General features: G+C 37.5%; 1 protein-coding gene across 1 annotated transcript; it reads left to right on the top strand.

Moving 5' to 3' along the window:
- Positions 1 to 1,416: 1,416 nt before the first annotated feature.
- LOC106172573 (mitochondrial ornithine transporter 1) lies at positions 1,417 to 10,459 on the top strand. Its single transcript, XM_013553351.2, has 5 exons — positions 1,417 to 1,813; positions 2,672 to 3,077; positions 3,328 to 3,497; positions 6,574 to 6,732; positions 7,237 to 10,459. The coding sequence occupies exons 1-5, from the start codon at positions 1,726 to 1,728 to the stop codon at positions 7,356 to 7,358; spliced, it is 945 nt and encodes a 314-aa protein (XP_013408805.2). The 5' UTR covers positions 1,417 to 1,725; the 3' UTR covers positions 7,359 to 10,459.
- The last annotated feature ends 3,347 nt before the right edge of the window (positions 10,460 to 13,806 follow it).

Here is a 13,806-nt window from a genome sequence, read left to right as displayed (position 1 = left end):
TTTGAAGGAGCGAGCACTTTAACAAGATTAAAGAATGTAAATATATGGATTAAAATAGCAACGTTTTGAAGAGGGCGTTTGCTCTTTCTGTAATTTACATCGACTTTTAAGTGCCCGGTATTTTTTTTAAATAAAACATTGCAATGCATGTGGATTAACAGCAAGGCGCTTTTATTCAGATGGTGCATATACTGTATGTACACGTAGTTTTTCTTGTACAAGAAATCATTTATAATAATAATAATAATAATAATAATAATAATAATGATAATAATAATAATAATAATAATTCATTGAGCGCAGAAATGTTTTTACATTTAAGGGCTCTCTAACTTAATTGGACAATAGAAGTGTCACCTACTGAACCAATACTTTTGGGAGATAAATGACTGTGGAATGATATGCTCCTGGTATCATTTTATTAACATCAAATTTCACAAAAAGACCAACAATACAATTCCATGGTACAGCGGTTTTATACTCATTAGTCACATTAAAAGTAGACCAGGCATTATAACTTTGATTACTCTGATTCAGGGGGTGACACTTCTATTGTCCAGTGTATGCACTTTGTATTATACATATATGGAAAAAATAATAATAGTAAATAAATAGAAAAAAAATTATACATGTAATATGATATAATATTTTCAAGTTCACATTGATAGGTATGTAATTTTTTCTGTCGGAGGACGACTAAAAATGGAGGATGGAACAACAAAGATGATTTGGAAGGCTGTCAGAAAATATCTCTGGATCCGCCCCTGTATATAATGTTAATTTATTATTTTTTAAATCTCCAATAGGCCTATATCAGTGACTGTCCCTTTGTCTTAATGGGATATATATATGCGGTACATCTTTCTCTGAACAAGGCCATTCATGTTGTCGAAATGGAAGTCAACAATTTTGAATGATTGTGTAGACAGTTTTGATTTCAATTAGAATTTTCCTTTCATTTTAATTAAAATCTTTATTTATTAGAATGGACAGGTAGTAGAGTTTTATTGAGATGAGATAAAAGCCTACTTTTAATTGGATTTTGATAGGTTTACCCACGAGATGGGATTTGTATCAGATAAATTAATTTCTTAGCATGGGTTACTATTTCATTTAGGCCATTCCATAAACTTTTTCCCCAATCTTGCCTCTGTAATAGCATTTGACTAAAACGTTGGATTAAAAATCCAAAATAAATAGATTAAAACTTTTAAGTTAAAATTGTAATACCAATCTCTTATTCTCCACTCTTACCGTGCATCATGCTCTGACCAACTATTTCATTAATAAATGGGAAAACGCGTTGTCCACCTGGTGAACATTGCGATAGATGCGAAAGAAAGCTTTCGTAACATTGTGTTTGTTGCGACAACGCATTTCCCCCACGCATGGTAACAACAGGTCACTTCCGTTCACATTTATAGAAATGCGCATGGTCAGTTGTGTGTACAACTTAGCTTGTGGCGATACACGTGCTTTGGACGATTTTTATCCAGGGGTCAGGGCGTTGAATTCTTGACCAATGCACGCCGAGAAAACACAGGGATGAAACAGAGAAAAACGGGATTTAGGAGTCAGATCGTCGAACAGGATGGAGCGTCCCAAACATGAGAGGACTTGACTAACGGTTTTACGATCGAAGGGGTCGGCGGGCTGAAGTAAAGATTTCATCATGACCACGCTTGAATAACTAATTATTTACTGTGAATTGTTATAACAAGAAAGATGGCAATTGGCAAGGACCTCGAAGTCTACAAGAAAGATCCTAGTGTCACTAGGAAAGCAGTCGTGAATGGTATCGCCGGAGGAGCAGGTAAAATAAAGTATTTTTATAAGGTTTTGAAATCGTTATGAAAGTCCTCGATGACGCCAAGTCGCCATTACATTTTACATTCATGCTGTATGCATGTCAGCATTGTCTTCAGATACTGCTGAAGTTAGTTACTGACATCCCATCCCCAACACGTTAGCACATACACTAGAGTCTAGTCTAGACACTAGAGACAACCCAAGCCCCTCCTCCTACACACATCTTTTATCAACAATTATCTTTGGCGTACAGAAGAAACCAAGCTGTAGTACATGTAGTGGACTAAAGATTTTGAGGGAAAAGGGTTGGGGGGTGGGAGGGATGAACAAACAAATTAAACTGAAACCTAATTTTCGACTGCAGTGAGTTGTAGCATCCATTCATCCTGTCACAGTTTCTGTCACATTTTATTTACCTTGTTGTAAATTAAATCAGTATATACATGTAATATTATGGCTAACCTTTTGTTCTTACTAACTAATACATACTCCAATATCCTATGAAAACATTGCTATTTTAATAGTAGTGCCAGATAAAGTAACCTGGTACTATATTTTGCCTGACCGGACATAATACTTAACTTACAAAACATGAATTTGTACTACAATCAGGCCCGTAGCCTGGGTAATATTTTACCTAAGTACACGGAAGGTTTCATGGTAAAAGGTGAACTTTTTCAGAAAAATAACGCTCCTTTTGCAAGTGCTTGCTACAGGCCTGACAAGTTTTACAGGAAAAGAGTGAAATTTGTGAATAGGTCTCTTTTAAAAAGAAATATATATAAGGTAAACCATTTATACTAGTACCATGCGTAAACTTAGATGAGCAACTTCTATAAACTATATCTTTTTTCTACCTAAGCTGGGATGTTTGCGGTGACAGCAGTCCATCCACTGGACACCCTAAAAACCAAGATGCAGACATTCCCGGACTCCTACAGGCACAGCATTCAGTGTTTCCGTGACACTTTCCACTCTCACGGAGTCAGAGGACTATACCACGGACTTACACCCATGATGCTAGGAAACATGGCTAAAAACATGGTGGTGTTCATGTTTTACGGGATTTGTGAAGATGCAGTCAAGTTTGGATACGGTCTTGACCACACTAGCCAAATGACCCCTGGTCAGAAGGCATTGGCTGGTGGACTGGGGGGTTTTGCTACAGGCAGTGTTCTGTGCCCCATGGAGCTGCTGAAATGTAGACTACAGACTCAGCATCAGCTTGCACTAGATTGTGCAGTGGGAGAGAATTTTCAGTTGGCAAGGTAGGGAACCAATTTATTGGTAGATTTACCTATAATTTATTGTTAAAATTTACAATTTGGACTTAGCTGAAATCGTCAAAGAGGACCGGTCTTAACATGTTTCTTGGATTTGACTTAAAAAATTGAAAAATAAAAATGTGACTCCAATCTAGTATCCCTGAATAGCAGTACATATTGTCAAATGACTTTACATTAATTTTATTTATTCATGTTTATTTATTTGTTTATATTTATTTTAAATTTTTTCCAGAGGCCCAGTCCATCTTGCCCAGCAGGTGCTACAGTTGGAGGGGCTGCGTGGACTCTTTGTAGGACTAAACTCCACCTTACTGAAGTACGTCCCTGGTCAGGCCATCTATTTCGGAGTTTATGAGTCCATGAGGTCGTTCTTGGCAAAGGGGGATAACAGGCAGCAGCTCAGTAAGTGTGTTAAAATTCAAGGAAATGCACATACACATGCATATGAGCACACAAACACACACACACACACACACACACACACACACACACTTAAATTTGTTCATTGGTGTAGCCTTGAAACTAGGAGTATTGTTTCAAACTAAGGTGAACAAACATTCTAAGTTTTAAGACAATGTGCACGAATTTTGTACTAACTGCAATGGATGATGAACCTCAAACAAAAAAAAAAAAATGCAAATAAAACACTTTCTCTCTATAATTTTTTTAAAAATTTAAATAAGCCTAAGTCAAAGTAATGTCCTGTTATACTTCATCGAAGTGGGGAACAGTGTGAAAATGATTCTCTCCATGTTGAATCTTCTCAGCTGGTCAAAATCCACCAATTACACTGTGTAACATTGTAAATGTAGCAGACCTCACTCTACTATATAGTCACATGTATATATATAGTCACATAATCCAACAGAAAGTTATGACTTATTCAGCCAGCGTATAATGCACAGAACTATACTGACACTGTTCATATTGCGTGCAGGGAATGGGCCAGCACACGTATTGATCCTGGAGGTAAACAAATATTGAGTAACCCATGTGACCCAGATGATGAATGGATTTAGAGCTAAATGGGTCAAAAGTTGACAGCGTGTTGAAGTTAATCAGTAAAATTTCAGGTCCAGATTTTATTTATTTATTTATTTATTTATTTATTGAAACTAGTGGCCAGGTAGACTGATGACATTTTTTGCATGGTTTTTAATTGTTATTGAATTTTGGTTAAAATCTGAAGATATTTTAGATAAATTAAAATGTTTAAGTAAGAATTAAAAGTGGCACATTTGATTATAGGTGAAGAAGAGAGGACAAATGTGAAACAGTCATCACTAATTTACTCTGTATATAGTCAACCAAAAATGCATAATAAATATAATAATTAATATTTGTCTGTAAAATTCTGACCTTTTCTCTGGAAGAGTTGCATCAAAATCATGCCATCCAGAATCAATTCCCATTCTAACTTGTTTTGAGGAAGGCACACTGACTTGATGTTGGTAAATATATTTTTCTTGATAAAGATAAGTAACAAAGATATGATGGAGATTTTTTTTACAATGAAAGTGAGAGTATTCCATTTGACCTAATAATATTCCTTATATCCCTTAAGATATTAACAAACACTAAATTCTTGTGCCGGTAAAGTCATTTCTTTTTCATACTGTTTAGTCGGTTGTAATTGGTAACAGTAGGTATTATGCGAGTTTTAACAAGCCGAGAGGAGAGACTTAATTGGCTCCTGCATTTACCCAGACATTTGAAGCTCTTGTTGTTGTTATGTAGACTAGAATAGATGGCGCCACTTTAGTATTACATAACCTTGTTTTGACTGGCAGGTTCAGCAGTCAATGACTACCAACACAGGATTGATTTGTTGATGCCAAAACAGCATGTTTTTCACGTGCCAGACAGCTCTAATGTCAGGCTGACCTTTCATGGGCTATTTTTCGCTGTCTAATGCAGCTCTCACATGTAAGCGCATGTGGATGTCGCTGTGACTTTGCAGTGACTATTTCTTTTGAAACCTAGTCATAGTTTTTGGACCAAATGATTGATTTTGATATCATATCATATTAGAAAAAACTTTCTTGAGTGATTTATTCTCTGTTAGTTTTACCTTCTTGTTTGTATCTTTTTTGAATGAGTTTGGATGGATGGAAATAGAGCTTTCCTTGCTGAGAGGAAGTCAAAATGACACCACTTATAAGTGGTGATGGAAAAATAACCTTTTTCTCTTATATTTTAGAACCGTTATTTAATGTTGATGAAAATAAATATGAGGTTATTGGCAAATGTATAGATCAATCATTGTGTGCTTAAGAAGAGTGTGTTATAAGTCCTAAATCGCCTTGAGGAGTGTGGTTGTTGTTTGCAGACAAATGGTTGTCAGAGCTAGGGCATTGTGTGTGTTTGTTGGCAGAGGGGGGTCACACAGTAATATTATATATGGCTGTGCTCTTTTTGTATACATGCATCTTGTATTTCCAAGGTCATATGAAAAGGGGATAAGTTTAAAGTGTACCTCAGTGCTTTACCATAAGTGCTGGAAACATGCATCATTTTTGATAGGTTTTGGTCAGGAAAAGGTTGTTTTGGTTAGCACAGTCACTGTACTGGTAACTAGTAAGGGTCACCTTGGTGCTCCAATATATCATTGCAGGGTGATATGACATGTCTGATATGATTTGGTCATAAAAAGAGTCTGGGGCCGACTACTTGAAATACTGCTTGATCTGGTTCATTCTGGTGCTGGGATGTTTTAGCCCCAGACCATATGGTATTTCCCAGTTTGTTTTGACCAGTCACGTAAAGGGCAGTAGGTTGTTGGTCAGCACTATTTCTTGTTTAATGAAGGTCACAGGAGTTCAAGGACTGCTATGTTTTTATTTGTGCATGTGTTGCTTTTTATGAAAATTAATTCTGTTATCATATTGATAGCTGATTTTGTTTTGTTTTTTTTTGGAGGGGAGGGGTGATTGCTTTCCCTTTTTGTATCCTATGTTAGTGTTTATGCAATGGAAAATTGAAATAGACAAACGTACTTGAAAAATATCCTTTATTGGATATCTGGCAAATATCTGTTTTCTTCATTCTTCAATTGTCGGAATTATTTTTCAGTTTTATCAGATATCTCTGTTCTCTCCCTACTGAAATTTAAACATAAAGGTTATTTAAACAGAGATAAAGTTTCAGTATCCTTATTTGTATGCAAACAAATAGTATAAAACTTGTGTGTTCTTTTACTAGAGCAATCTTTTGACTAATACTATGTTAAACAGTGAAAACTAGTGAATTGAGAGTATTTTTGATAATTTTGACAACCTTTATTCAATGGCTAACTGTTATTATTGTACAAATAAAATGTGTGTTCATGTATGTATTTGATCTCTAATTTAATATGAATATTAAGTTTGTTATCTACATTTAATTGATGTCATATACAAAAATTTCACCTTTAAGATCTAAAAAGAAATTTGATCAAACTCTTAACACAATACTGTATATCTGTATATTCCTTTCTCAGGTCCAGTTTCTACCATGGTGTCGGGCGCTCTCGCAGGCATGGCATTCTACACCGTCATGATTCCTGTCGATGCCGTCAAGTCCAGAATCCAGGTCAATGCCACCACCATTGAGCCAATGAAATTTGTGGACACAATCATGAAGATTTATAAAAATGAGGGTGAGGCGTCTTTTGATACTGCAGACAGATCTTTTTTTGCCACTCTTGGAAATTTTACACAATTTTTTTTTCATGACATAAACCTTTGTTTTCTCACTTTTGTTTCATAATTTCCTTTTGTATTTTTTTGTTAATACAAGGATCTGATTTTTGGATGATGTTGTGTCATAAAAAAAATGCTTTCATCGTTTCTGTTGAAAACCTACAAACAAAAATAACTGGTAGAATCCTCTCGGCCACTCATATTTTTTATGCATTGGTCTGTTACTTTCATTATTACAGGAGGTCAAATTGTCTTGAGTAACTGATTATGGAACAATGTCAAAGAACAGTCTTGTTAACTGTAAAGCGGTGTCACACTGCCATTAATTAAATTTACTGTGTGTCAGAAAAAGGTGATCAAACAATTGTAGTTAGAAAAATCATTAGCCAATACAGACTGCCAGTCCCTGAATGTCTAGTTTCCCATATATTGCTAATTGTGTAATATTTCTCCATGTTTAGGTGTCAGGCCACTCTACAGGGGCCTTGGACCAGCATTATTGCGAACTGCTCCTGGCAATGCCTGCCATTTCCTCATGTACGAGTGGGTGAGACAGAAACTGTTCTCCTTGACTGGAGGCTAGAAAATGTAACAACAGACGAAGGAGCTGACAACGTAGCTTTGGTTTTGGATCGAGAGTTTGGATGACAGTGTCCTGTTCGTCATTTGATCCATTTTCAACATTTAAGTGGAAAAAAACTTAACCCATTCTTGTTATCAATTTATTTGTCTACAGAAAACTAGATTTAAGCTAATAGAGATATGCCCTATGTGATCTTAATGCCATACGAACTACCAGCCCATGTTTGAAGGTTGCAAACTGCCCAATTTATGGCTCTTGACAATCGTGAGTGAATGTGATCTCCAGAAGCTGTGTACCAAATAGGCAGTAGCAAAGCTTGAGCATGTTTGGATGTTACTTTGCCTTATACATGCTTTTACATAGCCTTGGATTCAGAAAAGGAGAAGACATGATGGGTGCACATGTAATAGGGACTTCAGCATAGATAGGAGTATATATGTATGCCATACAAGCAGCTATACCAATATTAAATTGACATCGCTGTTTACAATTTTTATGAAGAAATGGCAGAAAATTGAAGAAATAGAGATGATGAATTGCGTGAAAATCTGCATACATGTTACATGCAGGTTGCATGTGATGCAGGGATTATGGCAGATGTACGTATATTAAATAGCAACAGGTGGAACAGGCCTTTCAGAACAAAAAGTAATACATTAATTTAGTGGATAGCTCCAATAGTGCTTTCTATAGTGTTGCTTTAGATACCCTGCTTAAATCTGTCAAACTGAAAAATAATCAAAATTTGCTAGTAGTACCAGCAGGTGTGGCATTGCCAACATAATGCCATGTTTTGTACATCTCTTGCTCATTATGTAACTTACATTACAGCTATGTATGAAAATTTAGAGCAATGGTCGTCAGAAAGTGTGCAACACATGCACACACTGTTCAACATTACTTTTGATTGAAGCAGCAGACTGAAGAAGCATAAATGTTTAAGTGATGAGCAGTGTCATTCAAGGCTACTGCCATTTTTAGCACTCTTGGGTCAAGACAAGGTCTTTCAGCTGTGATAAATCATTTATGATTTAAGTGTAAATTTGCACACATTTTTATAATAATGCTCTGATGTAACCATTTGCTATGTCAAGTCAAATCTGACCTTTGACCTTATTCATTTGACCCTTGACTTTTTCTTACGCCTGACCTTTTTAAGTTGACCTTTGTCACTTTGGTAATTTTTCCGTAGGATTTTGATGGCTAGTCCAGTATAATTGTTTTCCTTGTATTTATACTTTGATGTCATTACTGTAACAATTATTTCATTCCTTGGTGTGAGTTTTACCAGGAACGTCCACTATTACCTCTCTATTTCAAAAGATACATGTATGTATTTCTGTTGTGATCTCAGTGTCTAGAAATGTGGAAAGATATTAGACAAAAAAGCTCTTGTCTCCAAAGTTTAAGAGCACGTTAATTATATGGAACTTAAATGTAATAGAATTTGGGTTAAGGCAGGTATCTTTGGACAGGTGTGATGATATAAGTAAGTGTTGGTACTATGTATCTGGGTGTTGAAAGATTTGCCCCTTACGTACCTCTATTCTATCTTATATACCAGCTTTATATTAAAGCAGAGAATCAACTTAAGGAGTGAACATACTATATAAATTCATTCAGTTGTTGAATTTTAAGTATTGTCTTGGTGGTGTGCACTTAATCAAAATGAGGGTTATTGTATTGTATGTGGAATTTGTTTTGCAAACATTTTTATCTTGAATTCTTTTTCATATACTGGTATACATTACAATCCTACATTGTATTATGCACTACTTTCTTTGTTGCATTTGACCGCTTGCTATTCAAGTAAGATGTGAAGTCATTCTCAGTTATATTCATTCGATATCTGCGGAGATGGCCCCTGCACAAAGCCAGTGCATGTGAAAAATTGTAACATAGAAAGAGAGAAGACATTATAACTCAAAGTGAAGGGGGGTGTGGGGGTGCTGAACTATAGATTTCAAACCAGTTCAAAACCAGGTTAATAAAAATGGCTGTGTTGTACTGCCATGATAATGATTATATAGTTAGGTATAGTGTATAAAGAAGGTAATAATAATGGTCTCTGCCAGGAATAGAGCTTTATCAGCTTGTCACAGCTTACAAGATGGTTGTTATGATGATATGGTGTCTCGACAGTGTGTAGGGATCGTTGCTTACTTTATTGATTATTGATATTTGCTAAGGTTATTTTGTATTTATTTTAATAGGTGGGTTATCTCGTTTTATTAGATTGGTGTCTGGGAGTTTATTTCATTCTCAATATTTTATATTCTGGTGATCAGGGTGTTTAAAGGCAGTTGTACCTCTGTGTAAATAAGCAAAGCATTCTGGGGGTGTTTTACTTCTGTCTTTATTGTAAGCTAACCATGCAAGTGCAAGAGTTTGAATTTATAACATTTCTTTCACCTGATAGGGTCCAATGATAATTTTTTTTCAAGTTAGACTGAGCATTTTGTCCAGGGGATTGGAGGTTTTATGGTTACTTATTCATGTGGAACCTATAGTATATATACAGCTGTTATGTTTTGTTCTGCACATTGTACAATATAGGTCAACCATGCATACGCTATTTTCAGACAGTCAACGCATAACTATAAATACATAAAAACATAACTATAGGTTATGCGTATAATGTAAATACTACTAGTAAATGTGTCAAAAACAAGTTGCGTAAATAATATATTTAAGGACAGCAGCATGATTTCAGTGCTTAAACAGCCTCTGGTTTATCAGTTCATTCTTAAGGGATTTTACAAATCTGTGTAATCAGAAAGAATTAAGATCCCGTCCCCGTAAACATTTTAACGTCATACTGGCCTGTTAATGCCGTTTTTTTTTCTCCATGTATAATATGGCTAGAAATGTGAAGCTTCTCAAACAATGAGTAAGCACAAATAGGCATGGCTGTGAGTGTATATATATAAATGCACAGTACCAGAGGTGGTCTTGTACCTTGTATGTCGCCAGTATCTGGTGACAGTAAAATGTTTCCTTTTGTTGGAAACGATATATAAATATTAAGTGTACTCAGGGTATGTTTGATGAATTTGTGCACATTTTATTTGCTTGCAATCTCAATAAATATATATATCTGATGATACATTTTTTTGTATTTTAATACTAAATATTACTAAATACATAATATCAAATTGTCTCAGCTGAATAACGTTAAGGACCTATGCGCTTAAGCTTTAATTGATTATATATATTAAGGTTGCTCATTCTATTTGACTGGGATTTTTTAATCCCAATGTACCTTTTCCATCCCAAATAGAACAGTTTTCTCTTTAAAGTCATTTATTCTGAAGATAAATGTTGGATTTTACAGGTAACACTTCGTGACCACTTTCGTAGGCTTAATATATAAAAAGCCATCTAAGGTGTTACTGTCCCCTGGGTGAGACATTAACAATTTCCACTACAGTATGTAGTCACTTGGACATATTATGTCCAAGGTAGTCATAACAGTAATATACAGTTTGTGTAGTACTGGTGTATATTTCCTTTTAACTTTGTTGAAGTCAAAATAATACTATGAAGCTTCACTTGTTTTTCCAATCAAATGCAATTTTAGATTGAAAAAGGTTTACTTTTCCAGTAAAAATAGCTTCAAGATGTCGTAGTATGTGAAAAGATTAAAAACAATGATAATAAATAATAAAACAAACGTTTTTTTTTTTTACATCACAACAAGTCATTGCATTAGGTGCGACTTGGGCAGATCGAAAGGTGCGCAATCGCATTTGATTTTATCCACTCCTTTTACTCGAGTCGACAGCGTTTTAAGTTGGGGAATCCACGCTCAAATATTTTTATTGGCTATTCTCTTTACAACACTGCATTAAACTATGCACTATGGGTGTATTCCCAGAGCTTTTAGATCGATCTATCCCCTCGGGGAGTCTCACTAGATTACTGTCAGATGATCCGGCTTAAATGTCCGTCCCGCCTACTACAAGCTGTAAGGGGGTAATTAACTTTCGTGCCCGCTCGGCTGACAGCTATTTAGCATGAACCCCCAGGGCGTTAGGTCGATCTAAAGTAGATCGATCTAATGTCTGGGAATGGGGTCTATGAGTGTTTTAATAGCTGCTAACATGAAGATCTAAAAATATAATAAAGTAGACCTAGTGGATTATTTTACTAATTAAAAACAAATGCATTTCAAATTTTAAATAAAAAGAACCGGGATGTGAAAAGTCACACCTTTGTGTGAAAATGATTACATAACACATTAAAAATAAAATATGTAAAAAAAAAAAAAAAAAAAACAATTATGTTGGAGTGAAAATATCAGTCCGCGTGACATCCGCGTTTGACTCTCAGCATACTAAGATTACGTTTACACATTGCTTTACACATTCAAAGAATTTATCATTGATTCAAAGTCATTGACTTAAAGACGTGTTGTTTTATTACAGTCCCTAATATTCCATAAATTGCACCGCTGATCAAGTGTTTCAAATTCATAAAGTTTTGTGTTAGTCTTCTGATATGATTCATATTTGGTCATCATTTTTACAATGCTAGCCTGAGACACACATTTTTGCTATAATTGCAGAATTTTAAGATGGCACGCTGGGAATCAATTTTGGCACTAAACAAATCATAACACCACCCCCAACCCCTCTGTATTTCCAGTCTTTGGCATTGTCCCAAAACAGATTAAAATGGCATCTTCGCTTGGGTAGGTGCTGGAGCATTTCGGTTCCTGTCAGCTTGCCTCTTGGACTCCTCATCACTGCGCGGATACGGCCTCACAAGCTGATCTTTACGCAAAGTGACGCCGAATCCGGGTCGATCCGGTAGGTCGATGAATCCGCCTTTGGGTAGGGGCTCATCCGTGAAGAGATCCCCAAAGTAAGGGATGATCTTATCGGCCTTTGGGCTAAGGTTGATGAACTCTGCGAGGGGGCAGTTGCTGAAGGCGTACTGAAGGTGGTATGAGTAGACGCTGGAGCCGTGCGGAATGACCATGATATCATAAGCGGACGCCATGGCCACGATGCGTCGGGCCTCGGTCATCCCTCCCAACCACGTGATATCCGGTTGGAGGATGTCCACGCACCTGTTGGCTATGAGTTGGCGATACCCGTACCGCGTGTATTCGTGCTCCCCCGTGGTGAGAAGCAGCTTAGAGCCTTGCAGAGCCTGTCTGACGGCGGCGTAGCCATCATAGTCGTCAGGGGGAAGAAACTCCTCCATCCACTTTATATTGAAGGGTTCTAGCTCTCGGGCAAGGCTGATGGCGTACGGGACAGTCAAGGCCATGTAGCAATCCAGCATAAGCGGGAAGTCGGGGCCAACTTTCTCGCGCCAACCTTTTACAAATTCAGCGTTCTTCTTTAAACCCTCGTTCCCAGCAGAAGGCCCGTATGGACAGGGGATCTTGCTCCCCACGAACCCCAACTCTTTGGCAATATCTGGTCGAGCTGTGGTGCAATACACTGGCAGGCGATCTTTGGTTTTCCCGCCAAGAAGAGCAAAAACGGGTTCACCTCGCAATTTTCCAAGGAGGTCCCAGAGGGCGAGGTCAACGGCGCTGATTGCTTGCAGAGGAAGTCCCTTTCGACCATAGTTCAAAGTTGACCGGAACATTTGGTCCCACATCATCTCGACATTTCTGGGGTCCTGGCCCTCGATGAAACGGCTAAGATGCTTCTCCACTATGAAGCACCCAGGTTCTCCCCCAATGGTGATCCCAACGCCGACAGTGCCGTCGTCTGCTTCAACCTCAACCACGAGCGTCCCAAGGGCGTTGATCCCCCAGGATTTTCTCGTAGCGGCGTACTGAGGGTGCCCAGACATGGGGTTTGCAACTGGTGTCGGAAAGCCATTGATCCAGTGTTCGTCCTCTACATCGTGGCAGTCGGCCATGTATCCCTGGTCTCCCTTTTCTCCCTGGGTGGCATATGCCCGAACCGCCTTGATGCGGGGAATGGTTTTCGTAGATGAGGAGGCCATAGTTACAGCACGGTTGATGCCGGCATATACAATATTAATGCCTGTAATGAGGATATTGGCTTCTAACCCAGTTTCACCGACTTGTATGTGATATGGTGCTAGACTATGTACTGTGTGCCCAAGGCTTAAATATGTGGGTCTTACGTTAAAGATTAATATTATGGCCTACTTAATGATAATTCACTGCACCTCTATCTTGGACGCTGCATACCCCCTACCAGGGCCACAGAGCGACTTTTCACCAGATATTCACATATATGTCTCTGGCGTATTGTTGACATTTTTCTACTGTCCAGCGAGAATTTTTGCATGGAATTAATGTCACTACTCAGCTAACTGGGCTGTAGTAGGGCCTATACAGTAACCCCTGTAGCATTACGGTGCCGTTTGTCTGTTGAAAATCTATTCAGGTCTTCTGCATGCAATTTGGCTCTCCGAAACATGCACCTACTTTGCCAAACTAAGTAGCCTACGACTC

Source organism: Lingula anatina, chromosome 6 (assembly GCF_051362555.1).
Source record: "Lingula anatina isolate TDL-2025a chromosome 6, LinAna3.0, whole genome shotgun sequence".
NCBI lineage: Eukaryota > Metazoa > Brachiopoda > Lingulata > Lingulida > Lingulidae > Lingula > Lingula anatina.
The sequence above is the reverse complement of the archived record's forward strand: the minus strand, read 5'-3'. Positions and strand labels throughout refer to the sequence as shown.

What these genes read in the sequence shown, in the direction of transcription:
- LOC106172573 (XM_013553351.2), top strand. Translation starts at nt 1,726, where the DNA reads ATGGCAATTGGCAAGGACCTCGAAGTCTACAAGAAAGATCCTAGTGTC. An exon ending in GAGAATTTTCAGTTGGCAAG is followed by an intron (nt 3,078 to 3,327) that starts GTAGGGAACCAA and finishes AATTTTTTCCAG; the next exon opens with AGGCCCAGTCCATCTTGCCC. An exon ending in GAAGATTTATAAAAATGAGG is followed by an intron (nt 6,733 to 7,236) that starts GTGAGGCGTCTT and finishes CTCCATGTTTAG; the next exon opens with GTGTCAGGCCACTCTACAGG.